Below are 27,876 nucleotides of genomic sequence, written 5' to 3'. Positions count from 1 at the left end.
TTTATCCCCTTAAATCGATTCACCTACAAAACTTCACAGGGTGATACGTATGTAACTTGTTTACTAAACCTTTTCATTTAGAACCAAATAAATAGTAACTGAAAGACCGGGCTGTTGAATCCCGTAAAGTTACAGTCTCGGGAAACCACAGGGGTCGCTATGAGTCAGCAGGATGGCAGTGAGTTTCGTTCAATTGGAAAAATATTTTTTAATATATTTTTTATTAATCCAGGAAATACTTAAGAAGTTCTCACTACTAAGAATGTAGACAGGGTAGTAATAACCCAATCCTTAAAAGAAAAAGAAAAACGTAAGATCCAGAAACGCCCCTGCAAGAAATTCAGCTTGTAGAACCGGCGCAGAGAGCAGCCAAGCTTTTCATCAACGCGCAAGCGCCAGGCTTGCACATGCGCAGAGGCGCGTCCTGAGCCTAGCCCTCTTGAGGCTTCGCGCCAAAAGCGACGGCTCGTGCGCCTGCGCGGTGGCTTGGCCCGGGCGCGGGCGCAGGCGCAGGCGCAGGGGGTGGCCTCGGCTGGCCTTGAAGACATGGCGTGGGTACCCATGGAGGCTGTGGTTGAAGAGCTGATGCCCCGCCTTTTGCCCGTGGAGCCCTGCGACGTGACCGAAGGTTTTGATCCTTCCGTGCCCCCGAAAACGCCCCAGGAGTACCTGAGGCGCGTCCAGTGAGTGATCTGACCCCGTGCGGGTGGGCTGGTTGTCCGCCCTGCATCTGGGCACAGCTTAAGGTGTCTCCCCGGCTTCACCCAGCGGGTGAGAAAACCGGCCCGTGTTCTCCCTCCCCACCTCGGGAGCTCCGGCCTGATCGAGGCCCCCGGATTACCGGCCATCTACACCTGGCTGTCCTTGTTTTGAATTCAGAAACAAATTATTACGGTCCACAGTTTGCAGTTCTGAACTTGTCTTCTGGTTTCATAATGGCCTCCAGAAATAGAGTGCTTGTCTTAATACACATGAACAAAGCCTGATAGTAATTCTTGAATGTATTATAAATTCCATTTCTTGAATTTATTATTTATTTGTAGACTCGAAGCAGCCCAGTGTCCAGATGTTGTGGTAGCACAGATTGACCCAAAGAAGTTGAAAAGGAGGCAAACTGTGAATGTTTCTGTGAGTTTTATTGATCTTTGAACATCCACCCCACCCCCTTCCATTGTAAGGCCAAGGTATGATTTATGACAGAATCAGTTACCGTGTAGGTAAGATTTGACTACTTCCGTACGAAGTTGGATATTTGGCTGTATTTGTTCCCTGAAGGCAATGACGTTTACCACTTTCAAAAAGACTTTTAGAAACCTTGACATTTGTGGAGACTTGTCGGTCTTGTTCTAGGGATGTAATCCAGTCCAAAAGGCGTGGTCAAGTGCATTATTTGTGCTCCCCTGTAGACTTTTCTTTTTACTTTATTGAGGAGGAATTATACACACACATACAGCGAAAGTTTGCCATGTGACATTTAGCTGCACATTTCTGTAAAGTGTATTCACTTTGTTTGTAAGAAAAGCCTTTTTCCAGTTGAATCTTCCTTTAAGTGGTATTAACTCATATTCATGACAGTCTACTTCTCTGGTGCTGGTGTGAGTTGCATGTTCCAGTCTGGTTTCCTGAATACCAAAGAGAAACAGTTGCCTTGCAGTTGATTCCAGCTCCTGACAATCTGTTGTGTTTCACAGTAGAGCTGTGCTTCAAGCCTTTCTTCTGAGGCACCTATATATAGATGGGTTAAAATTGCCAACCTCTCCTGCTTTACTGATCTTACCCCATCCAGGAGCTTCCATATGAATAAAACCCATTGCTATCGAATCCATTCCAAGTCTGACTCAATGGTATAGAACTTAGAAACCATGTGGTTTCCAAGACTGGAGTCTTTAAGAATATCACAACTTTCTCCTGCTCCTTAAGAACAGATACCATCCCACACACCCACACACCCCAAAAAAGGAAAGAACAGAAACCCAAATATCTTAAACTTTTTTCTAGTCATTTGTGCAATGTGGCAATTTGTTTTTATATATCCAGGCATTATTTGGTAAACATGTAGGCCATATCCAACACTGGGAATATAACAAAGGAAGACAGACCCTTACTGTTACAGAGGATACATTCATAAGAGGAAGACTGAGTTAAATTGAACATCCAGTGACTATGCCTGTGAAGAATGTAAACAAAATGACCATAATAAATAACTACTTTAAATGGGGTAGTAGTCACAGGCGGTCTCCGCGGAGGTGATATCGAACCTAAGGTCAAGGGAGAGGGGCCCCTCTTACCTTTTCAATGTTAATCTAAAGATTGTAATGCATTTTATTTATCAGAGCAATTTTAAGATTTACAGGAAAATTTTATAGAGTCCAGTGTTCTCATATACCTCTGACACCCTCTCCCCCAAAGTTTCTCCTGGTACTAACATTAGTATGCTACATATATTACAGTTGTTGAGCAAGTATTGACGCAGTACCATTGTATTAGTCTGCGCACTCTAGAGAAACAAATCCACAGAAACTCATGTGTAAGAGAGAGTTTTATATAAAGGTTAAGTGCACATCAAGAAAACATCCCAACCCAGTGCTGCCCAAGCCCACAAGTCCGACATTGGCCAATATGCCTGACACCAATCCACAAAGTCCTCCTCCATCCCACTAAACACATACAATGATGCCGACTGCAGGAGGAAAGCCGAAATCAGTGAATGTGTAATGGCAGGGGTCTCCACACAGGTGCTCCAGCACCCAGGGCAGCATCAGTGTAGGTCCACTTGACTTATCCTTGGAGATGTCTTGCAGGAAGTCAGCTTTGCAAGCTGAAGCAGGGAACTGCTAAGGCAGCTACACCCTGATCTGACCATCAGAAAGCAAGAAACTAGAAAGACCAGGCTCAATGAGCAGTTTATCCCTCTGCCCTTCAATTAACCCCACATGTGTTTATCAGCCAGGTTGGCATAATAAACTAACTACCTCAACCATTAAATAAAATCCATAGTTTACGTTAGGGTTTATTCTTTGTCCTTTATGATTCTATGGGTTTTGATAAATGCATAAGGCCATGTGTTCCCCATAGTAGGAGTAGTTCACTCTCCCTAGAATGCCTTGTGCTTCACTGATTCATCCCACCCCACTTCCCTGACCTCCTGCCAACCTGTAAACTTTTGACTGTATAGTTTTGTCTTTTCCAGAATATCATATTGTTTCAGCCCGATGACATGTTGTTTTTTAACCTAGCAATGCAGTTAAGTTGTCTTAATGTTTTTTCAGAACTTGATCACTTGCCACTGCATAATACTCCATTGTATGAATGTACCACAGTTTTTTACTCACTTACTGAGAAACACCTTGGTTACTTACAATATTTGGTTGTTTTGAATAAAGCTCTGTGATAGTCCTGTGCAGTGTTTTGTGTGAATGTATACATTTCAGAGCACAATTATTTGATCGTAGAGTAAACATGCTTAGCTTTAAACTGCCCCAGTCCTGCCTCTCAGTTCCGGCTAGACACTGGTACAGATAAAAGCTCACGGAGCCCAGGTCAGATAAACCCCTCAAGAAAAAAAAATGGGAGTAGCAATACCAGGAAGGTGGGGGGAAGGTGGAGGAAGGATAAACTGATCGAAATAAATGATTGACGCATAAACACACACACACACCCTGTGGGGATGAGCAGCCAGAAATGTGGATGAAGGGAGACAGCGGTTGGTTTAAGATATGAAAACAATAATGATTTATAATTTGTTAAGATCACAAGGAGGGAAGGGGGGAAGACGGAGCTAATATCAATGGCTCAAATAGGATGATGGCAACATGTACAAATATGCTTGATACAACTGATGCATGAAATGTTGTAAGAGCCCCCCAAAATGATTTTTTAAAAGAACTGTTAAATTAGATAAAAAAAACATTAATAAATAAAGGAAACTGTCAGCTCGTCTTCGAGTATGGCTTCCAATACCATTTTGCGTTTCTACCGGCAAAGAGCTGCTGTGGGTCCATGCCCTAACCAGCATTTGGTGTTGGCCTTGTTTTCGATCGTAGACAGTTGGAGTGTATCACGTTGCTGTGAGCCGTACTTTTTACATTTTGCAAATAGTTTTTTCTTTTATAACTAAGTAATTCTAATACAATCAAGAAATTTATAAATTCCAATCTTATAATATTTATAGAATGCCTTTTCAAAAGTTTTTAGCTGTTGGAAGATGTTTTATGTACTTGTTTTTTTTAAAAAAACAACCACATAAGGTTTTATTTTAACATGTGATCTATTGAGAATGTATTGTGTTAGAAAATGGAAAGTTTCCCAGTAAAGTTAGGTGTCAAGTTATTTGAATATATTGTGCATATAATAACCTTATTTGGAGAATAACCTCTTTAGTTCAGAGTGTTTTGTTATAAAAGAAGGCTAAAACTAGGTTATGGCTTCATGGCGCCTGTCATTTAGATTCAGTTTACTCAGTTATAGAAACCTCCTAAAACATCGCCACACAGGGGTCTCCAAAGCCGATGAGCAAACCCTCTGCGGTAGAGCCTTTCATTTCTTCTCAACCGGAAGCAAAAGAAAATGAAGGAAATCTAAGAGTCGAAGAATGAACTAGCCCTCATGACTATTGACCAGGCGTCCTCAACTGCGGCCTGCCACGGACATTTCTCCGGCCTGCCGGGGGGTTTTGCCCCGTGTTTTTTTACTTCTAAGTAAGATACGTGCACTGTGCATAGGAATTTGTTCATAGTTGTTTTGTTTTTTTTAAACTATAGTCCGGCCTTCCAGCGAGTCTGAGGGACAGTGACCTGGCCCCCTGTTTAAAAAGTTTGAGGACCTCTGACTATACAAACCAGGGCCTCTTGTAGCCTAAGGCCAGAACATTTAGGTGGTGCCCATCTACCACGATGAACTATCTTGATCAGAGACACACAGAGCTCTTAGATAGAAGGAAAGGAAATGGAGAACAAAACTCAGGTTTTAATAACGAGACTTACTGGACTGATAAAGACAGTGGTCCTCAAGCTTCCTAATGCCACAACTCTTCATGTTATGGTGACCCCCCAAAAAATTATTTTTGTTGCTACTTCATAGCTGTCATTTTACTACTGTTATGAATCAGGTGGCCCTTGTAAAAGGGTCGTTGCCCCTCCACCAGGAGTCACGACCCACAGGTTGAGAACCGCTGCTCTAGAAGAACCCCTGAGACTATCATCCTAAGATACCTTCCTAAAATGCAACTAAAGCCACTTCCAGAGGCCTCTTTTCAGCCAGATGAAAGATTGGGTTATCAAGTAAACAATATGACCTATGAGCAATGTGCTTCCTTTACCAAGGATACCAGACCCAAATGTCAGCATTTGCCCCAAAGCAAAACTAAGGCAAGAAAGGGCAGGGAGGCTAGAAGCACACAGTGGAAATCATGAGGGTGCTGGCACATTGCACGCCTTCTCAGTAATGCCACACAACAGTTTACGCGGCAATTGCTAACTGCGAATGCAACTGCGTAAAGCTTCACCTAAAACATGAAATATCCAAACGGTGGGGAAAGATTGTCCAGGCAGTCTGTGGGAGGTGGGGAGAAGACCCAATAGAAGTAGATCTCTTTTTTTTTTTTAAGTAGATTGCTTAAACTATATTCTAGATGATTATTAGAGTGACCATTTGAAGATCACTTTCTTTGTTGTTTTATTATTTTTTTAATCGTTTTATTAGGGACTCCTACAACTCATCACAATCCATACATACAGTGAAGGTCACTTTCTAGTGGCTTCAATTTAGACCTATATAGTAAAATAAAATGCCAATAGTTTTGTATTTATAATGTTTGTTCTCATGTATAATATTTACTTTGCAGATGTGGAGATTCTAGTATATAATCTTTCTGAACTGCTCTCTAGCTTTCAGGATGCCAGCCTGCTCCTGAAGGTTTTTCCCCAACAGTTCAGTGGCAGCAGCAACAAGTCGCACAGTTCTCCACTGTTCGTCAGGTAAGTGGAGTTCATTTCCAAGTTAAACTCTTCCCTCTGTCTTATCTCTGTTCTGAGACTAGATGGAAAAATAAGATTCATGATTCTGAAACAGGAATACATATAAGAATGTGAATTTGTTACTCAATTATCACTAATCCTTGAAAACAGCACAGCTTGAAGCATGTCTTCCAAGCTGTAGGATGACTGGAATTTCTGCAGAGACCTGCTTTTGTTATTCTCTTAGGGTCACTGACCGGTGTTCTTGTTTCTGCAGAGTGTGAACAAGCACAGGGGTCACTGGAAGTCACAACAATTGGATAGTAACGTGACCATGGTATGTACGTTTTCTCATGCTAAGTTGTACAGGGTATACCTATTGGAAATAGTCCGTATTTACGCTTCTAATGTTTAAAGATTCGCTTGCGTGGTCTGTATTATCCTCATTTGCTTTCATATACCATTAATAATCATAATGGTATTAAACAAATCCAGGTGCCATTGTTGATAGTGACCCATCACGACCCCTGTACATGTCAGAGTAGAACTATGCGCCATAGATTTCTAATGGCTGACTTTTCAGAAATACCAGGTGTTTCAAAGACCTTCTGATAAGTGCTTCTGAGTGGCCTCCAACCTCCATCCTTTCAAATGAACAGGTGAGCTCTGTAACCATTTGCTGTACTCCGGAACACCTTTTTTATTTTAGAAACCTGAGAGGCCCAGACAGAATCAGTAACTGAGTTATGTTTATGATTTTTTGAAACCAAATCATCTTGGGAGACGTTCAATTAAATTATTATTATTCGCTTCTTTTAGACATTTACTTAGTAAGAAATACATAAATTTTAATAATATTTACAAAGAGTGTAATGAAAGAGTCTTGTTTTTTCTTAGTGAAAGAACGATACCGTGAAGCAAACCCACATGCTTACGGTTATTGTGTGTGTTGCTGGTACTAGTGGGGTCTTAGCGAGGTCGGGAGAGTATGTGCCGGACTCTGATGTCCCCACATCATATCAGCTTAGGTATAATTTTAAGCTGTTTAGTAAGTAAACATGGCATTCAGAAGCCTGGCGGCAGAGTGGTTAGGAATTAGGCTCCAGTCCTTAAGGTCTGCAATTCAAAACCACTAGGGACTCTGAGGGAGAGAGGCGTGGCTTTCTAGTTCTATAAACAGTCTTGGAGACTCACAGGGGCAGTTCTACCCTGTCCTGAAGGGTCCCTATGAACTTGCATTGAGTCGGTGACCGTGAGTTTGGTTTGGTTTTTGAGCACGTAGATCTAGACTACTTCAGGGAGTTCCGAATTGGAGAAAAAGTGGGCACCTTGTTCTAGAAGAGTGTTTAACCTTTTAGGGGTTCACATACACCATGTGAAAATCTATTGAAAGCTACTTATCCTCTAGGAGAAAAATGCACCTATGCTTAAAATTTCACACACAGTTTGAGGAGGCTCGTAGATTTCAGACGCTTCCTTTTGGCAGTGCTTCCTAAAGTTGTTACTTGGTGACCCATTGGGATAAACTGCCCAATCTTCCTAAGACAATCAGCTGTTCGTAAAAGTGGAACAGTTCCGGATTTGGCTGGTTGCAGGTCTACTCAAGGAAAATATGAAGAGAAGTAACTTTATGCTACTTGCTCAAACTCACGTAACTTGTAAGAGTTGTAGCTGAGATGCAGAACCAAGTATTTCTGCTTCTAAACCAATGCTCTTGCTCTGCATCCCATTAGGCATGCATAGGTGGGGGTGCATGGGTGGGTGAGCAGCTAGGGTTCTTCCTTTTTTCTCATTTGGTCTAAGGACTTCAGCGTATATGCCTATTTGCTCAGAAGAAGACGAATCAATAATAAAATTTCTATAGCCCACAAATTTGTATAATTTTTTTAAATAACAAAGAAAGACCTAACACAATGTATTAGTTGTGGAATGGAAGTTGGCAGTGGGATGTTTATCATGTTCATCGTGGCAAATGTAAAACATGACAATATTAAACATGGACAAAATGTTTAAAGCACCCTCTGATGGCAGTTATGTAAAGAAAAAAATTTGACGGATTTATTTTCCAGGTATTTATTAAGCACTTTCTATGTTAAATAATAGAAGGCCTGATGATGCAGTGATTAGAACACTGAGAGATTGGTGGAGAGTTCAAACCTACTAGCCACTCTACTAGAGAAAGGTGTTGCCAGTCTGCCTCTGTAAAGATTTACAGCTCTGGAAGCCCGTGGGGCAGCCCTAGTCAGAATCAACAGCAGTGGGTTTGGGCTTATATTCAGTGTCAGGCTACAGAGCTAAATGAAGCAGAAATAGTCTCTGCCTAATAAAATAATGAGGAAAAGGTGGACTCATGGCCCCAGTGCATTAGTTTTTAACCTTCTAGCGGTCTCATATTACACTTGGAAATGTAATGACAGCCATGTTTCCTCATGAAGCCCTGATGGCATAGTGCCTATGGATTGAGCTACTAACCATAAAGTCAGCAGTTGAAAATCACCAGGCGCTCCACAGGAGAACAGTGGGGCATCTCCTCCCTTAAAAAGTTAGAATGTCACAGAAGCAGTTCTACCCTGTCCTACAGGCTCACTATCAGTCGGAATCAGCCAGAAGACAGTGGGTTTGGTTTGGTTTTTTGATCTTTCCCTAATTTGTCAGCATCTATTAATACATCATCCAAACTGACACAAAACTAGAGAGTGTGACTTCTTAGGCAATATACCTGTGTATTGAATTAGTGGGACGATGGAGGCGTGTAAATTCTCTTTCTTAACTGTGCAGTATCAAAATAAATACAGTGATTTTTTTTTTCTTAACTTTCAGCCAAAATCTGAGGATGAAGAAGGCTGGAAAAAATTCTGTCTGGGTGAAAGATTATTTGCTGAAGGGACTGTCGGAGCAGCTACAAATGAAAATCCAGGAATCGATTATATACAGGTAGGTGATACCTGCATAATAAACAGAAAGGGTTCTATTTCGGTGTATCATGTAGTAGATGATGTCAGCAAACTGGCTTGTACCAGAACCAGTCTGTTTTATGCAACCTATAATGTCAGAGGAGTTTTACACTTTCTTTCCCCCCCCCCTCCCTTTTCCTGAATGTCTGAATTTCTATAACCTTGCTCTGTAGATATTGTAGAGCAAGGCCTCAAACCACTTCAAAGCTGCTCTTGCAAGCACTAAAGGAATGCACAGGGTTACTCCAAACCCAGGCACGCTGGAGGAGTTTTACACTTTGAAAGAATTGTCAAAACCGAAAATACAGAGAATGTGTGAGTAAGGCTGTGAGGCCCACAAAGCTTCAGATATTTGCTGCCTGGCTCTTTACACAGAATGGTTGCCAACCGCTGGCTTAGTTTATTGACTCTTGAACTTAAAAACTGATTGTCCAGGTTTTGAAATCATTTCCTGGGACTTACTTTAGGTTCACTTGCAAGTTAGATAACATTCAAAATGTTTTTCAAAATGACTAGCCCTGACCTCAGGCTAATAAATGGTCTCCCTCATCCGGATATAAGTCTCTGTACTTGGCGTGTTCCTGCCCCATTTAAGACCTAATAAATGTTCTCTTTAAATGCAAAAAAATTTTAACAGTTTTTATTAGCACTTTATCCACATCATATAATTCAATAATTAATCATATCAAGAAGCGTTAAATATAATTTTTTGTAATGATTAGGCTTGGTTCAAACAATGACTTATGAGTAACAAAGGAAACATGAAGCCATTTTAGATCAAATCAAAGAAAAATGCATGATGATTGCTTATTCTAGAAATTAAAGGTTGAAGATACATTTAAATATCATATGGGTTCATTGTAATCATATAGGGCCAGCCATTCTTACCCTTCAGAATTCACCTACCCCAAGTCTCCAGATACTCCTAGGGAACTTACGACATACATCTGTACTACTGTTATTCCCTGTGTTATGGTCTGCTCTAGCCCTCAAGGGTTTTTGTTTGCTGCCTAGTGGTGTAATGGTTATACTTTGGCACGATTCTCTGCAAGGTCAGCACTTTGAAACCAGCAGGCACTCTGAGGGAGAAATATGGGGCTTTCTACTCTTGTAGAGTTAACGTTTCAGAACTCACAGGGGCAGTTCTACACTTCCTTGGAGAGTTGCTGTGAGTCAGCCGTGACTTTGACAATGTACCACGTTTGATCCATTTAAAACCAACATCTCAATAATGTAAAGAGCTCCCAAAATCATTACATTATCAAGAACCTGATAGACAACCAGACAGCGGATATAAATAGGTGTTTCACAGAAAGGAAACACAAAGGGTTTTATAGGAGATTCCCAGCATCACTGTAATAGAAATGTTACTTGACCAGCACAGAGCTGCTGTTTTTCAAGCACTGTTGGCAAAGTTTGATACATCCTGTTGGCAAGATTCAGATATAGGGGCTAAGTTGGTATTGTTTTCTGAACTACTCTTTTGCCTTATTGAATAATATCCTTCAAGTAAGCTACATTTCAATAATATTCTTAATCTAACAGAATAAAATATATTTATCTTATCACAGAATGCATGCAAGTAAAATATTCCACGAGCAAACCATTTTAAGGGCACGGCAGTTTAATGCCTGGACTCAAGATTCTCACTAAGTGGTGGTTTATAATCAGTACTTCCAACATCAAACTTCAAATTGTGCTTTTTGTTTCTTTCTTTAATCAGATTAGGCTTAGTCTAATTCAAGTATCCTTAATTCATGAAAGTACTAGCTTTAGTTGGAGATTTTTAAATGATGTATACCACTGTAAGAAATGGAGTGGACACCCCATTATCATGGCCCCAGTTCTGCCTTACAAATTTGGCTAGACTAGAGCATGTACACTGGTACAGAGAAGAGCTCTCCACCCACAGAATGCAGGACAGATAAACCCCTCAGAAACAATAATGGGAGTAGCAATACCTTGAGGGCAGGGGGAAGGTTAGGGGAGAAAAGGGGACTGATCGACGTATAACCCACCACCACCACCCAGGTGGTGAACAACAGAAGCATGGGTGAAGAGAGACTGGATGGTATAAGATATGAAAATAATAATTTATAATTTAACAAGGGTTCGTGAGGGTGGAGGTAGAGGGAAAAAAATGAGCTGATACCAAGGCCTCAAATAGAAAGCAAATGTTTTGAAAAAGAATGACAACATGTGTACAAATGTGCTTGACACACCATGGATGCATGGATTGTAATAAGAGCTGTACGAACCCTCCCTAAAATGATTAAAAAATAATAATAATAAAGAAAAGGAGTGAAGACAGTACCTGACCTGGGCCCCTTCTCAAGTGGGAAGGAGAATCTAATTCCACATCAGCCCAAGGTTTTTTTCTATGTGGGTGAGGTCAAACATACCTCCACCCTCCAGCCTTCTTTACCGATTTTGAACATACACAAATACTCAACAATTATGAGATTTATTAGGGAACATAAGGAGTCCGGATAATGTAGTGCATCGTACATTGGTCTACTACACATGAGGTTAACAGTTTGAAACCACTAGCCACTCCATGGGAGAAAAATGAAGTTTTCTACTCTCAGAGTTACAGCCTCCAAAACCCACAGGCAGTACTGCCCTGCCCCACAGGGTCAGTCACAATGAATCAGAACCAGCTGGATGGCAGTGAGTTTAGTTTTAGAGGAGTTAAAAGGTTACAATTCAGGATCAGCAATGCTTGGGATACAGTTCTTCCCGCAGAGCTACTTTCTAGGCCATGTGGCCCCTTGACTACTACCTTGCTTAGCAAATGTTACAAAGCTCTTGTAGCACTGTTCATAAATGCCCCCAGGTGTGCCACTCTGCCACAGCCTCAACCTGAAGGTGGTCAGCCGTTGTTCTGTGGGTCAGCAAACCAGGTATCCTCAGTTAAATTCCTGAGGACGGGGGAAGTGCAGAGTGGAGACCCAAGGCCCAAGTGTCGGCCAATGGAGATCCCCTCATAGAGGCGTTTAGGAGAGGAGATGGGTTAATTAGGGTGCGAGGTAGTACCGATGAAGAACACAGCTTTCCCCCAGATCCTGAATGCTTCCTCCCCCCAACTACCATGATCCGAATTCTACCTTGCAGGCCTGGATAGGACAGAGGCTGTACACTGGTACATATGAGGGCTGTAGGTACAGGGAATCCAGGGTGGATGATACCTTCAGGACCAAGGGTGTGAGGGACGATGCTGGGAGAGTGGAGGGTGAGTGGGTTGGAAAGGGGGAACTGATTACAAGGATCCACATGTGACCTCTTCCCTGGGAGAGGGACAGCAGAGAAGGGGGGAAGGAAGACTCCGGATAGGGCAAGATATGACAAAATAACGATGTATAAATTACCAAGGGCACATGAGGGAGGGGGGAAAAGGGAGGGAGGGAGGGGGAAAAAAAAGAGGACCTGATGCAAGGGGCTTAAGTGGAGAGCAAATGCCTTGAGAATGATTGGGGCAGGGAATGTATGGATGTGCTTTATACAATTGATGTATGTATATGTATGGATGGTGATAAGAGTTGTTTGAGTCCCTAATAAAATGTAAAAAAAGAAAAGAGGAGAAAAAAAATGATTAGGGCAAAGACTGTACAGATGTGTTTTATCCAATTGATGTATGTATATGTATGAACTGTGATAAGAATTGTATGAGCCCCTAATAAATTGTTAAAATTAAAAAAAAAAATTCCTGAGGACGTCCCACTCCATAGCTTCTTACACTTTGTCAGCCAAGAGTTCACCTCCTTGTTTCATTCTCTGCTTCATGGTTTTGCTGCTGCCCTAACTGGTTCTCTGGTGTCATAGCTTTCTATCCCTTGGTTAGGGGGAGGTTCAGTGCACAGGGATCTTGGGGTGCAAAAGATGTGCCCCCCTCCAGGCTCTTCTTTCTTCATGTTATCCCCTTCCCAAATCTGTGATGGCTTTTTTCATACTCAGCTGGAATGCAAAATTGACCAATCCTTATGTTACAATTCCAAGTTTTTGCGATCAGTTAACCCTGTTAACAATCTCCATAACATCCTATCAACGTTGTCCTCTTACTCTTACCCAGACCGGTCATCAAAAGAGGAAATAGACCCAAGCTGCTTGGTTCGCCCAGTTGTTTGATGGGAATTTCAAAGACTATGCTTAGATGAGCCTTATTAAATTATTCACTGCCAGTTCATATTATCAGTGTTAGTTATAATTTTAATGATTATTTTAAAAGGAAGTTAACTTTTCAAATAGTATCATTTTTTATTTTAACATTTTAGTTACAAAAATTGTTCTTTATATTAAAGTTTACATATTCAGATTTTATTTCAATATTTTCTTGGGCAATACCAACATAATAGCTCCTGGGATGTTATAGTGAACAATGAAGGAGTGTTCTTTTTTCTTTTTTCAAAATTAAAAAAAAATTTAATAAATCTTTTTTTGGGACTCATACAACTCTTACCATAATCCATATATACATCAATTGAGCAAAGCACCCTTGTACATTCGTTGCACTCGTCATTCTCAAAATTCACCTTCCACTTGGGTTCCTGGAATCAGCTCGGTTTCCTTTTTTTTTTCCCTCCCCTTCACTTCCCCTTTCCCCCTGCTCCCTTGATAGTTTATAAATAATTATTTTATCTTATCTTACACTCCTCGGCATCTCCCCTCACCCACCTTCCCATTGCCCATGTCCCAGAGAGGAGGTCACACATAGATCTCCAAGTTCGGTTCTCCCTTTCTACACCCCCTTCCCTCCTGGCGCCACTCCCACCGCTGGTGCTGAGGGGTTCGTCCGTCCTAGATTCCCCGTGTTTCCAGATCCGTGCTGCACCGCTGTACATTCTCTGGTCTAGCCAGGTCCGCAAGGTAGAATTGGGGTCATGATCATTGGGAGGGGAGGAGTGGTGTTCTTTTGTGTGTGTAGTGGACAGGTATTTCTGGTTTTGGTGGGGTTTTTATGTTTCTCTTTTTTTATGGGTTTTTTTTTGTTTGTTTAGTCATTTTATTGGGGGCTCTTAGAGCTCTTATATTAGTCCATACATCAATTGTGTCAAGCATATTTGTACATATGTTGCCATCATCATTTCCAAAACATTTTCTACTTGAGCCCTTGGTATAAGCTCTTTTTTCTCCTCCCTCCCCCACCCTTAGGAGTCCTTGATCAATTATATATTGTTATTATTATTTCGTATCTCACACTGTCTGTTGTCTCCCTTCACCCACATCTTTGTTATTTTTCCCTTCTCCCCCTTCACTTTTGAAAAAATAAAATTCTGCTTATAATATTTAATTTCAGTATTAATAATATACTTGTAATAATATAATTTCAAAAAAATATAATTTCAATCTTTCAGATTGGCTTTCCTCCCTTGCTGAGTATTGTTAGCAGAATGAATCAGGTAAAATCTGTCTAATGATATATGTTGTTTTATTTGTAATGTATGTGTATTCTGAGTGAAAGTACTGAATGCGTATAGTATGAAAACACCTATATTAAGCCTGTTTATGATTCTCTTAATGCTTTCTACAACTATATGGGACGCTGTGTTATTGTTCACTTTTTATAGATGAGGAAACAAAAGTAGTGGTTAAGTAGCTTAACAGGTGATTTTTCAGCAACTTATTGGTAGCACTGTGTTTCAAGTATATGGTCACCAACTGCAAAGGTTATGATCTTTATCACAGTGCTAAATTATTCAGCTTTATTCATTTTAATGATAAGTTTTAGATTCTGGAGTTTGAATTAGATATGAAGGTTAGACAATGGATGGATGTGTGGATTGTGATAAGGGTTGTACGAGCCCCCAATAAAATGATTAAAAATATATGTCTATATTAAGACTAGATTGCCATTTCTCGTTGTAAATGCCTTCTACAACCCATGCAGGGAGCGCTGATAGCACAGTGGGTGTGTGATGGGCTGCGTATCAACAGCTCAGCAGGGCAGTGCTTACACGTTGGGCTACGGGCCTCATGGTTTAAAGCCACCAGCATCTCTGCAGAACGACAGGGCTTTCTACTCCCGTAAACAGTTAGTCTCAGAAACAAACCCACAAAGTTTGACTCAATGGCAGTGAGTTTAGTTTTCAGAGCTACTCCAAGGAAGAAAGATGAGGTTTTCTACTCTTATCAGGAGTTAAAATCTCAAGGTGTTGATGGGATCAGGTAACAGGCATCAGAAGACCCAAAACAAACAGAAAACATTGTTGAAAACGAGGGGGGTTGGAGCAGAGTCCCAAAACCCATCTGTAGAGGATAGGACATCCCCTCACAGAAGGGGCACAAGCAAGGGATGAGTCAACCAGGGCACAGAGTAGCACTGAGGAAACATACGACTTTCCTCTGGTTCTTTAAGGCTTCCTCACCCACCCACCCACCCCCACTATCATGACCCCACTCCTGGCTAGACGAGAGCACATCTGGTACAGATAAGAACTCTTGACACACTGAATCTAGGTCAGATCAACCCCTCAAGAACAGAAATGGGAGTAGTGATCCCAGGAGGGGAAGGACGGGGGAACCAGTCACAATGATTAACACATAACCAGGGGGACGAGCAACAGAAACTTGGGTGAAGAGACAGGGGTGATCAAGGAGTCACGAGGGTGGGGAAGGAGGGAAAAATGAGCTGATACCAAGGGCTCAAATAGAAAGTAAATGTTTAGAAAATGATGATAGCAACATATGTGCAAATATGCTTGATATAATTGATGTATGGATTGTTTTAAGAACCTCCAATAAATGATTTCTTTAAAAGAGAAAGAGAGAATCTCCAAAACCCACAGGAGTGTTTCTGCTTTGCCCTGTAAGGTCAATGTGAGTCAGATTGAAACTTGATGACAGTGTTTTATGCAGGCCATTAAGAATGAAACACGTGATTTCTCGTCACATTTGAACTTTGATTCTCTGTCTTGTAGGAGTGGGGATTCTTTATTATACATTTTCAGAAAGGAAAAAAAAAACAACAAATTTTCCTTTACATAGCCAGGTATTCCTAGAAGAAATTTCAGTTTCTTTTTTTTTAAGTGCCTTATTGGTGCCTTATGGAGTCAACCTCCAAATTGTAGTGACCCTGTCCACTTCAGAACTAAGAACAGGCTTGTCCTATGCCATCCCATCCCTGTGAGCAGTTGGGAATTGGACCACTGAAGTCCGTAGGGGTCTTTTGGGTTTTTTTCGCCTGTAGGTTTTTATTGGCTGCTTTTCAGGAACTCTCCAGGTCATTCTTGTCCACTTTGTTCTAGAAGCCCTGCTGAAACCTGTTAGGCATCATAGCCACCGACAGGCCACACATTGACAAATATGTGGAGATGTCTGGAAGTGAATCATAGGCTCCCTGTTCTGGAAGCAAACAGTCTACCACTCAGCAACCGGTGCCCCTTTAAAACATACTGTGCTGAAAATTATATTGGTTGTCAGTTTCACTTACTTGGTCATATGCCTCAGGATGTAATCACTATATGAACCTCAGGATCGATGAACATAAAGGGACAGAGAGCAGAATAAGGGTTTGGGATGGGAGGGTGGGGGCGGTGTAAAGGGAGCCGATATCAAGGAGCCCGGGAAGAAAAAGAATGTTTGCAAACTGACGGTGGCAGCAAGTGGACATTTCTGCTTGATGTGCTGGAACTGTGGAATGATATGATATATGTTTGAACTCCCAATTAAAATAAACTACCTAAAAAAAGACAATCCTAGGTGCCAGAGAAAAAAAAGATGTAAAAACAGCCATATTAAGCTCTTTTATCAGTGTGCTTTTTATAAAAATCCACCTTTATTTGAATAAGATTCCTTGGGTGGCACAAATGGTTAAGTACTTGACTACTAACCAGAAAGGTTAGCACTTCCAACCCACCCAGGGGTACTGGAAAACTATCCCATGAGGTCACAGCCTTGAAAAACCTCTGCGTTTCGGTTCCGCTCCGCACATGTGCGGTCACCGTGAGTCAAAATTCACTGGCAGCAGCGGGTTTGCCTTTGGTATTTGAGTAAACCAGAAAATATTTTTAATAAGTTTGGTAAATATCATCTCTGCAGTTTTAAAGCACATCTATGTATAGCTAAGTTTATCTTTAGATTTACACTTGAATTGTAATTTGGAAATATTTATGCAAAGACATTTTCTTAAAAGCTCATAGACTTTCAAGTAGCTTTATTTACTCTTGTAAATTAAACTCTTACTGTAACTAAGATGTTTGTTGATTGTTGAAGTATATGGAACTATTTGTCTGAAAATCCCTTCCCATTAGATCATCCATCAAAACAGTAATTAGAGCCACATTTTAACCTCGATGTCTAAAGTAAGAGGGTTTGGGGTGGGCCTTTTAAATATGAGATTGCATTCTAACTAAACTTAATGAAGCTCATGTTGAACTTGTTAATGTTTCATAACTAAAATAGTTCTCCTTTTTCCCCGTTTTAGGCAACTGTTACTAGTGTCTTAGAATACCTGAGTAATTGGTTTGGAGAAAGAGACTTTACTCCAGAATTGGTAGTATTTATTCTTTTTTTTATTTTCGTGATGCAGGCAAAATTATCCTTACATTCCAAGATAACTTTGCTATGTGCATATACAACTGTGTGTGTGTTCATAATTATGCTTGTTTGCACTGACACTCTTTCGTTGATCTTGTTTCGAATGAAAAATGTCAACTGAGCTAGCGTTGACTTTGATACTGATACATAAGTCATCTGTGACAAGTAGGTTACAGATTAGCAACCAGTCTGCAAATCCCAGTTTGAATTTGGTTATTCTTGTTTGTTTGTTTTTTCCTTTGTGAGTAGGATTTTAAATTCATTTTAAAACGTGTTTTCCAGTCTAGTTCATATAAGGGTATTAGAAATCACAATAATCGTACCAGGCACTAGGTAAGCTTAACCCACTCTAGGACTTTGTGTGTCATAACTGTTTGAATCTGCCACCACCCTTGATTCTTGTTTCAGTTTAACAGTAAACCTAAGCACTGAGAGATTGATTAACTTGCTCAAGGTCATACAGCTAATTACTGCGACTCAACCCCAAACAATATACCCTTTTTAACAACTGTGGCTATACGGCCAATTGACTTTATCGCTTTACATGTACAGCATATTTTTAGCTTTCAAAATTGAGTTAATTTGATGGATATTATATAAGTGAATTGCCAGCTTTATTCTCTTTTATTTTAAGGAATTTTATCATCTGTTGAAATAGATTTTATTGTCTGAATTAAAAGATATGAGGATATTTCCAAAAGTTTGTGTCTGAGATCCTGAAACTCCATTTCAAGACTCTTTGAGTACTGTGTATTTATTTAACAAACGCTTATTGAACACTTTCTATGTATTAACTGCTGGCCATTAAACAAAGATTTCCTCTTTTCCCTGCATAAGTTTATAGGTACCTGAGAACGCTTAATTTCCCCAACTACTATTCAGCCAAGTTACTTACACACATTTGCCCAGGCATGTAATGACCATATCCTTTTACCACTAGGTTTTTATTTTAAATTTTACTTTTATTATTTCGAATCTACTATATCTGTAATTTAAAACCACCTGTGACTCCTTGGAAACCCACAGGGGCAGGTCTACCCTGACCAGTGGGGTCACTGTGAGTCAGAAGTGACTAGAGGCAGTGAATTTGGTTTTGAGCTTCATAGACTATTTACTTTCTACAGAGGAGACATTCTTACCTTTTAAATCGCTGTTTCTGATTTTATCCATGCTTTTACATAACTATATTAAATACATATGTTTTATTTTATTTAGCTCACATTATAATTCACATAATTTCTACTGTCTTAATATATCTTAGTTTACTTTTGATGCTGTCATTATTGACCTTCCTTAAGTTGTGCTATCTTGACTAGGTTACACATATTCTCACTTTTTAAAATTTTTTCTCAATATTTTTGGATTAAAAAAAATTAAATGGAGAACTCCCATGTGACTTGGCTTAGTGTATTCACAAAATAGGTATGCCCAAAATGGTTGTGTATGTTGCCACATGTACACCAATATTTGTTGCAACACTATCACAATCGTCAAAAGGTAGGCTATTACTAGATTAGAATTATTAGATTAAAGCTTTATTAAACTTTTACATTTTGCCAAATTGCTCTCCAGAAGAAATGAACCGGCTTATTTCTCAGTAAACCCAAACTCTCTGCCCTTGAGTAGATGGCAATCACCGCACCCTGTAGCACAGAGTAAAACTGCCCGTGTGGATTTCCAAGGCTGTACATCTTTTTACCAGAGTAGAAAGCCTCATCTTTTTCCCACTGAGTGGCTGGTGGTTCAAAGTGCATGCTTTTTGGTTAGGCCAACACATAACCCACATTCCACTATAAATTAAACCCTATGAAATTGTCATGTTTGTAGGTCAAAAATGTTTATCAGCCAAAGAAATACATTTTAAAATGTATCTCAGCAAATGTAGGTTCCCTATAGTTCTACCTAACATTGTTTCACAATTTTTGATGATTGTCAAATTGCACTTCAAAATGAATGTAACGTATATTATTTTCAGTACTAATAAAACAGTATCTTCTCCATAGATTGGTATTTTAACTTTACCTTGAATGCATGCCTTTGTTCATATTTAAGGCTACTTATTGGAATCTAGATATTGAAGTTAAAATTTAATATCTTATTTTGGTGTCTGATAGTGAAATCTTAGGTGTTCAACAATAGGATCTTGGTTAAGTAAATTCTGGTCTATCCACAGTTAACATCCTTTCATTTAAAAATTATGTTTGTGCATTCATTCTATAAATTTGTGAATTATATCTTCCTGTCACGTTCCAGGGGTAGGCTAGGTTTGGAAGATAGAACTACCATGAGAGTCTCCCAGTTTAGGAGGAAAAGGAACAAGCCAGCAGTGACGGGAAAGAATGAGCCGTCTATAGTGCAATGTTGAGAACAGTTCAGAACAGTCTCCTGTAAATCTCAGTTAACAACATGAGAACATGCTTGTCGCATGATTTGTACACTTAAAAGAGGGCTACAAAATAGTTTCATACTAGAGAAATTTTATTGAAAATAATGTGCATAAGAAAATGTTAGCAAATTTATCTGAGTGGTGGGATTATAGGTTTGTTTCCTTTTGCTATTTGTATTCAGTTTTTCTACATTGTAATTAAAGAGAAAACTGTTTAAACGAGAGAAGAGTGGGCAAATTCATTCAGCCATGTACCTCCCAAAATTATATGTCTTTAGAGGATTAAGAAAAACATTTTTGCAACGCTTTACCGGTATATATATTTTAATGTACTTTTCTGTCTAGGAGTTAAGAGTTCATCTCTGCTTACTACATTAATAAATACATGAGGTTTTTGTTTGTTTTGTTTTTTGTTTCTTGCACTTTGGTATTTATTTATTTTCATTTATTATTAATTGGGAGTTAATACTTGCATTTTATGGAATATTTTGAAGTATCGCGTGCCCTAGTTACAAGACCAAAGGATAGACCTTGACTACACAGATGACTCATTGTTATGTATCTCTATCAAAGCATAATACAGTTAAATGTTCTGTGATTTTATTCACAACAAGTAACCAGCAACATTAACCATTAAAAATCCGTTTATTCAGTGTGCCTGCGTACTGCTCTTTTACTCCTTAGGGAAGGTGGCTCTATGCTCTACTGGCTTGTCTTGAGAAGCCGTTACTACCGGAGGCGCACTCGCTGATCCGGCAGCTTGCAAGAAGGTGCTCAGAAGTTAGGCTTTTAGTGGTAAGTTGCACTTTGTTTCAAATTGAAAGCACCTAGAGATTTATCTGGTAATTAAAAAGGGATGAGGGAGGGAGAGTTCAAGGATATATGAAAGCAGGAAATATTTTTCCTCATTTGGGTTAAATTTGGCCACATTACCAAATCCCACTGCTGTTGAGTCGATTTTGACTCATAAAACCCTGTAAGACAGAATAGTTGCTCTTTGGGGTTTCTGGGGCTGTAAATCTTTACAGAAGCAGACCTTAAATCTATAAAGAGACAAATTGTCTTCTCCAGTGAAGTCTGAAGGGCATGTAGATTTAAGTGGCAGTGACTCAGGCTGGGAGTCCTGCTGCATGCGGTCTCAAAGCTAGCTCACGATGCACGATGGCTGCTGGCACTTCAGTCCCGGTGTCTCATCATGAGTGTTTGGAAAGATGAACGTCATACCTTTAAACTACTTCCCCAGACTCCACAAGCAATCTGCCTATATAGTTCATTGGCCAGAATTTACTCACATGGCCATGAAGGACTATGGGAAATGTATACTTTAAGCTAGGAACAATATGCCTAGCTAAAAATTAGTTTCTAAATAATAAAATAAAACAAGAAGCTGGAAAAATCATCTAGCAATCTGGCACAATGATTGCAATCTCAGACCCTTTCTCCAATATGTCCTTACAGCATAACAGTCTCAATTAATTTGTTGTCCAAATAAGCTGCGCTTGTTGTTTTTTTTGTTTTTTGAGCTCGGACTTTTTCTTTCCCTCATTTCTCTTTCTTCCCAAATGCATAGTTGTTCTCCATTGACTAAAATATTTCCATTAAATTTTGAAGGTCCAAATGAGCTTTCAAATAGCCAATACTTCAAGCAAAATATACATTCCCCTCCTTATCTATTCCCCATACTCTGTTCCTAAACTGAAGCCCTTCTGCAGAAGTGTTTCTGTTGTTCCTTTTTCAACTCTAACCCTACATCAAAATATCATTTACTTTTCCAAGTTTGAATTATTCTGGCTTATTCTACCATTTGGTATAATTCTTCCCTAATCCTAACTAGGAAAAACCTCCTATTTTCCCAATATATTTGTGTCCTTTATATGGCACTGAACACATTTTCCCTTTCATTGAAGCTCGTATGTAGAGATTGTGTCTTCTGTGCTTTCGGTAGATAATACGTTTTGCCCGAGTCTCAGTGACATAGTTGGTTATGCGCCAGATGCTAACAGCAAGCAGAGTCAGCAGCTGGACCCCCAGCTGCCCCATGGAAGATGAGGCCTTTTCTCCCATCGAGGCCCAAAAACCACAGGAGCAGATCTGTTCTTCCCTGTAATGTTACTATGAATCAGAATTGACTCGATGACAAGTTTTTGTTTGGGGGTTTTGTTGGGTTTTTGGTTTTACCGTTTTGTTCCCTGTAATGCTTAGCATGTAGAATGATTGAACGTACTAAAAACATAGAAGTAATTTCAAGTTTGAGTTAATGTATATATGATTAAGATCAATAGGACATTGTGGCTATTCCATAAAATGTATAACAATAATTTTATTGCTCTTTAAGACTGCCTTCCATAGGTCCCCTTACTTTGGCAAATATTCAATCTTTCTAAGACATGCAGTTCAGAACCTACCTGCGTCAAAATTGAGAACTCAGTTCTAGAATATATTTGGTATGCCTGACGGCTGGAAGCCAGAATTTACCTCCTGCTCAATTTTAAGTGTCTGAAAATATTTTTTTAATTTGATCTTTTTCATTATTGTTCGTGGAGAACATTTGGTTGCTCCATTAATAGGAACCAGGGGGAAAATGTTAAGTTTTCCATTTTGGAGCACCTAGTTCTTGATTCTTTTCTCTGTTAAGAATCTTTCTTTAAAGGATGAGCTGAGAAGTTTCTGTAGAGGTTATTAGCTCTGTACTTTCTTCTGTTTGGAGGGTTTCTGTTTCCATGTGGTGGCATCCCTGGTGGCATAGTTGTTACACTTTAGACTACCAACACAAAGGTCGGTAGTTTGAAACCACCAGGCACTCCGAGGGAGAAAGTCAAGACTTTACTTCCATAAAGAGTAACAATCTCTGAAAGCCACAGGGGCAGTTCTACCCTGCCTTCTAGGGCTGTTATGAGTTGCAATCAACTAGATGGCTGTGAGTTTTTATTTATTTATGTCCATGTGAAAGAAGCCCAAGTAGCACAGTGTGTTACGCATCAGACTGCTTGACTGTTAAGATCATTTACAGTTTGAATCTGCCAGCTGCTCCTAGGGAGAAAGTAAGTTTTCTGCTCCTTCAAAGACAGCCTCAGAAATCCACCGGTGTCTGTTCTACTCAGTCCTATTGGGTAACAATGAGCCAGAATTGACTTGATGGCAGTGATACTTGTTTATTTCCTTGTGATGATTAGTATCATAAAATCACCATACTGTGGAGACCCAAGGCCCATTTGTTGGCCACTGGAGATCCCCTCATAGAGGGGTTTAGGAGAGGAGATGGGTCAGTCAGGGTGCGATGTAGTACCAATGAAGAATACAGCTTTCCCCCAGATCCTGGATGCTTCCTCCCCCCAACTACCATGATCCGAATTCTACCTTGCAGGACTGGATAGGGCAGAGGTTGTACACTGGTGCATATGGGAGCTGGAGGCACAGGGAATCCAGGGTGGACGATACCTTCAGGACCAGGGATGTGAGGGGGGATGCTGGGAGAGTGGAGGGTAGGTGGGTTGGAAAGGGGGAACTGATTACAAGGATCCACATGTGACCTCCTCCCTGGGAGATGGACGGCAGAGAAGCGGGGGGGGGAGGGAGACTCCGGATAGGGCAAGATATGACAAAATAACAATCTATAAATTATCAAGGGCTCATGAGGGAAGGGAGAGCGGGGATGGAGGGAGAAAAAAAAGAGGACCTGATGCAAAGGGCTTAAGTGGAGAGCAAATGCTTTGAAAATGATTAGGGCAAAGAATGTATGGATGTGCTTTATACAATTGATGTATGTATATGTATGGATTGTGATAAGAGTTGCATGAGCCCTTAATGTTTTAAAAGATAGAGAGATTCTAACAAATGATAAAAAAAATTAACCATTCTTTTGTGTCTTAAAAGGAAATGTTTTTCATGAATATTAGGAGGGGGAAATACCTTTCAATTTTTTTAATTAATTTTTTTTAGGACAATAAAGATGATGAGCGAGTTCCAGCTTTGAATTTATTAATCTGCTTGGTTAGCAGGTATAGTTAACTCATTTTTTCGGCCTATTGTTTTCTACTAGTCCTGTCGGTGGGGAATGGCTTCTTTTGTTTCCTTCTTATAGTTGAGGAAAATGGTGTTTAAGAAACCAATGGTGGCTGTATCATATTTAGTCCATCCGATTTTTCCTCATTTTTCTTGGCAAATAATACTGTAATAAAGATCCATATACAAACATCTCTGTTTCTAAGAGTTAATTAGATATGCTCAAAGGGAATGCAGTTTTAAAACTGAGACCCTCAACAGTTTGCCCTAAAGAAAGTTCTTTCAGTACTGGACGTTTTGCTCTATTGATTAGTGTTTTTATCCCATGCTTTTCCATAGCTTTATGATAGACTTCAATATTGGGAAGATAAAGTCCTGCTCCTTTCCCCATTCCCACATGCACGTACTGACCTCTAGTTTCTTCCTCTACAGTAACAAGACTGGTGGTGATTATTCACACGCCGTTCTTAGTGCTTCCTAATAGGGACTCATTGGATCCTCACAAGGGGTATTATCAATTTACAGATGATGAGAATATCATAGCAAGAGTTTAGTAACTCCTGCAGTCTCAAACTAGTCCAGGGCAGAGCAATCATCTGCACTACAATTTACTATCGTCATGCATACATAACATTCTTTGTTTGATAGGTATTTTGACCAACGGGATTTAGCAGATGAGCCATCTTGATGCTGCTGATCTCGCAGAGAAGAAAGATAGCTGTGCCGGATGCTGCGGACGCCCCGTGCTGATGGAAGTGCGACTGCTTCACATCAGTTCTACACGCAGGGCCCTGAACCTCCGCAACAGCAGTGGCTACTCGGAAACTGAGTTGTACTGTTTTGAATGTGTGAAACATCTTGAAAAATCGCACCACCGGTGATTACCTGTATGAACAGTTCTTAGCAGTCACACGCTTTTGAAACAAATTGAGTGCCATTTATTGCTGAAGCAGCCTGTATAGCAACTGTATCATGAAGTTTTACAGTAAGTCCTTGTACATATTAAATTTTATTGAAAATATTTGGGCTACTTATTCTTGACTTTTGAACAAAACAAAGTTAATTGATAAATATCCTTAGTACTAGGATTAAAATAATCTAGATTAAATGGCAAGAGTTTGTAGTCTAAAATCAACAAAATTGCCCATATTTTTTCCTTTAAATATACTTTTAATTTTTAAATTCAGTTTTTCTTAAAGCGTTTTCAGTATTGTTACCATTTTAGGTCAACTATTTTGAATTTTCTAGTCTAGTGAATCTTTGTTCCCATTACAGTTTGTTTTTTTAATTGTTTTTTTTAACTAGGTTAAAATGTTTTTTACTTTAATTCAAATAGCCATGTATATTCAAATTTGATCTTTTTCTTTTAAAAACAGAACCTTACCCCCAAATCCTCAGCAGGCTATGTTTATCAATTGGCCCTAGTTTCTAACACGATCATCTCTAGCTCCAAAAGTAATAAAATGAAGGTATAAACCTTTCCTGTATCTCAAATAGAAGGTGAAGAAAAAAAGGTTAATATGAACTAAATCAGGTAACCAGTTGCTTGCTTAAGCTCTAATTGTCAAAGTAATTTTGTATTTGGAACTTGGTATTTGTTAGGTCTTCATTAAACTCAATAGTAAAAGGGAACCTATTAGTTTTTTAAATTGTAATTTATGTAAATGTGCCACCATTGAATATCTAATTTGTTTTTTCCTATTAATCTAACATAAAAAATGCTACTATAAATATCCTGCGGTATGCCACTTTGTTCTTTTTCAGAATTTGATCAGAAGTTTCCAAGAGTACAATTGCAAATTTTAAGAGCCAATCAGTTGAGACTGCATTTGAAAGCTTGGGCCAAACTGTAGTTAACATATTAAGTTTTATACATGTTTAAGAAAAATATGCTTTAAGTAGCTCAGGGCCAATGCAGCAGCTCCCTAATGCCTGAAATATGTCAGACTATATCCTACTGTAGAGATTTTATCGTTCTGACCATAAGATGGTTGCTTTATCTCTTGCCTTACAATTCTACATTACAGGGAGGAGAAAAAAAGATACACCATTTTATTGCCTACATCAGTGGAGCAAAGTTTTACAAACATCCACAATTCATATCTCATTTGCCAGAATTATGACCATGACTAGCCCTAATGATAAAGATGAAAAACATATTTTAGCCAGGCACATGGCCAATCCTGACAAAAGTAGGATTCTGTGAGGTAAAGGGGAAAGTGGACATTGGATAGGCAGCCAGTAGTGTCTGCCACAAAGGATTTAAATACCCAGTCCAAACAGCTAGCTAGCTATGTTAAAGAACCACATTTTCTGCTGGTGATGTTCCCATTTGAGGGGGCTTCTAAGAAAAAATTGTATTACCTTTTAAATATTTTTCCATTAACTTTTTGAAGCCCCCACTATTGTGGGCAGGGGTGGATTTAATAAAAATGTAATGTCAATAATTGTTTTAATTTACATTTCTTCCATGATAGTGGCGGAGTATTTATTTTGCAGTGTTCACACACACACAGAAGAATAAAATTCTAGAGAACACTTCCATTCAGTAGAAAGCTGGATGAAAACACAGTTTAATAATGACTCAACCTGGTATTAATACTCCTGATAAATATACTCCTGATATTTTTCAGAAGTATTGAAAGAAATAAGAGATTATAAACCAGTGGTGTAATGATTTATGCAGACTATCAGTATAGCCTTATAAAGTTTATCAAAACTTTCACAATTAAAGTTGTCTTGTTTTAAAACTAGTTTAAAAAGATTATTTTTAAAGACTAGACTGAATTAAATTAAAATTGATTATAGTCAATCACTTTTAAGATTACATGATGGTAGGAACCTTCCATCTTAATCAGAAGCATTTTTAGAAAGACAAAAAATGTTTACAAGTGTTCCGAAAGATTGTTAATCTGTGTCCATGCCAAGACTGTATTTTTTAACCGTTTTATTAGGGGCTCATACAACTCTTATCACAATCCATATGTACATCAATTGTGTAAAGCACATTTGTACATTCATTGCCCTCATCATTCTCAATTTGCTCTCCACTTAAGCCCCTGGCATCAGCTCATTTTTTTCCCCTCCCCTCCCTCCATTATTTTGTCTTATCTTGCCCTATCCGGCGTCTCCCTTCACCCACTTTTCTGTTGTCCGTCTCCCAGGGAGGTCCCATGTAGATCCTTGTAATCGGTTCTCCCTTTCCAACCCACCCTCCCTCTCCGCTCCCAGTATCGCCACTCACCCCACTGGTCCTGAAGGGATCATCCGCCCTGGATTCTGTTTCTGGTTTCTACCTGTACCAGTGTACATCCTCTGGTCTAGCCAGACTTGCAAGGAAGAATTGGGATCATGATAATGGGCGGGGCGAGGCGGGGGGTTCGGAAGCATTTAGGAACTAGAGGAAAGTTGTATTTTTTCATTGTTGCTACCTCACACCCTGTCTGGCTCGTCTCCTCCCTGAGACCCCTCTACAAGGGGATCTCCAGTGGCCTACAAATGGGTTTTAGGTCTCCACTCCACACGCCCCCCTCATTCACTATCATAAGATTTTTTTGTTCTGATGATGTCTGATACCTGATCCCTTCAACAGCCCCTGTAGATTTCTAAGACTAACCCTTTTGGAAGTAGAAAGCCTCGTATTTTTCTCAGGGAGTGGCTGGTGGTTTTGAACTGCTGACCTTGGGGCTAGCCTAATACATAACCACTATGCCACAAGGGCTCCTTATTTATGGCATTAGGTCTACTTTATTAATTTGAATTAAGCTGACATAATTTTTCTATTAAAAGTTATCTGCAAATTTTTAGTTTTTATTTCATGCTTTTTAATATTTATTCAATTTATTACAGTGAGTTACCCTTCCTAATCTGCTCTGTGGTACAGAACCTAGCAAAAAGGTTTAGTGTGTCATTGTTCCTTACTGTCTATTTCCATGTGTCAAGTAAATTTAAGCATGAGTAAAATTAAATGGGAAACTACAGCTATAATCATCGAAGTACAGATCAGTTTAGATCATAACACAGTTTCAAAAATACTTGAATTCATGAT

At 39.5% G+C, this 27,876-nt stretch overlaps 1 protein-coding gene and 1 non-coding gene across 3 annotated transcripts; one reads left to right on the top strand and one right to left on the bottom strand.

Annotated features, from left to right (window-relative positions):
• Positions 1-498: 498 nt before the first annotated feature.
• Positions 499-26,528, top strand: GEMIN2 (gem nuclear organelle associated protein 2). Of its 2 annotated transcripts, XM_075532167.1 has the most exons (10): positions 499-683; positions 1,044-1,128; positions 5,886-5,975; positions 6,232-6,291; positions 8,775-8,888; positions 14,260-14,304; positions 17,328-17,396; positions 20,511-20,621; positions 23,766-23,824; positions 24,477-26,523. In XM_075532167.1, the coding sequence occupies exons 1-10, from the start codon at positions 547-549 to the stop codon at positions 24,514-24,516; spliced, it is 810 nt and encodes a 269-aa protein (XP_075388282.1). In that variant the 5' UTR covers positions 499-546; the 3' UTR covers positions 24,517-26,523. The 2 variants fall into 2 exon arrangements, with proteins under 2 accessions (XP_075388282.1, XP_075388283.1); XM_075532168.1 differs by lacking the exon at positions 14,260-14,304 and having other exon boundaries at positions 24,477-26,528.
• LOC142427133 (small nucleolar RNA SNORA9) lies at positions 9,049-9,185 on the bottom strand. Its single transcript, XR_012779951.1, has one exon. It is a non-coding gene; the product is annotated as a small nucleolar RNA SNORA9 (small nucleolar RNA).
• Positions 26,529-27,876: the final 1,348 nt, after the last annotated feature.

This window comes from Tenrec ecaudatus, chromosome 14, assembly GCF_050624435.1.
Source record: "Tenrec ecaudatus isolate mTenEca1 chromosome 14, mTenEca1.hap1, whole genome shotgun sequence".
NCBI classification, from domain to species: Eukaryota; Metazoa; Chordata; class Mammalia; order Afrosoricida; family Tenrecidae; genus Tenrec; species Tenrec ecaudatus.
Note: the sequence above shows the minus strand (reverse complement) of the source record. Positions and strands in the feature narration are given on the sequence as shown.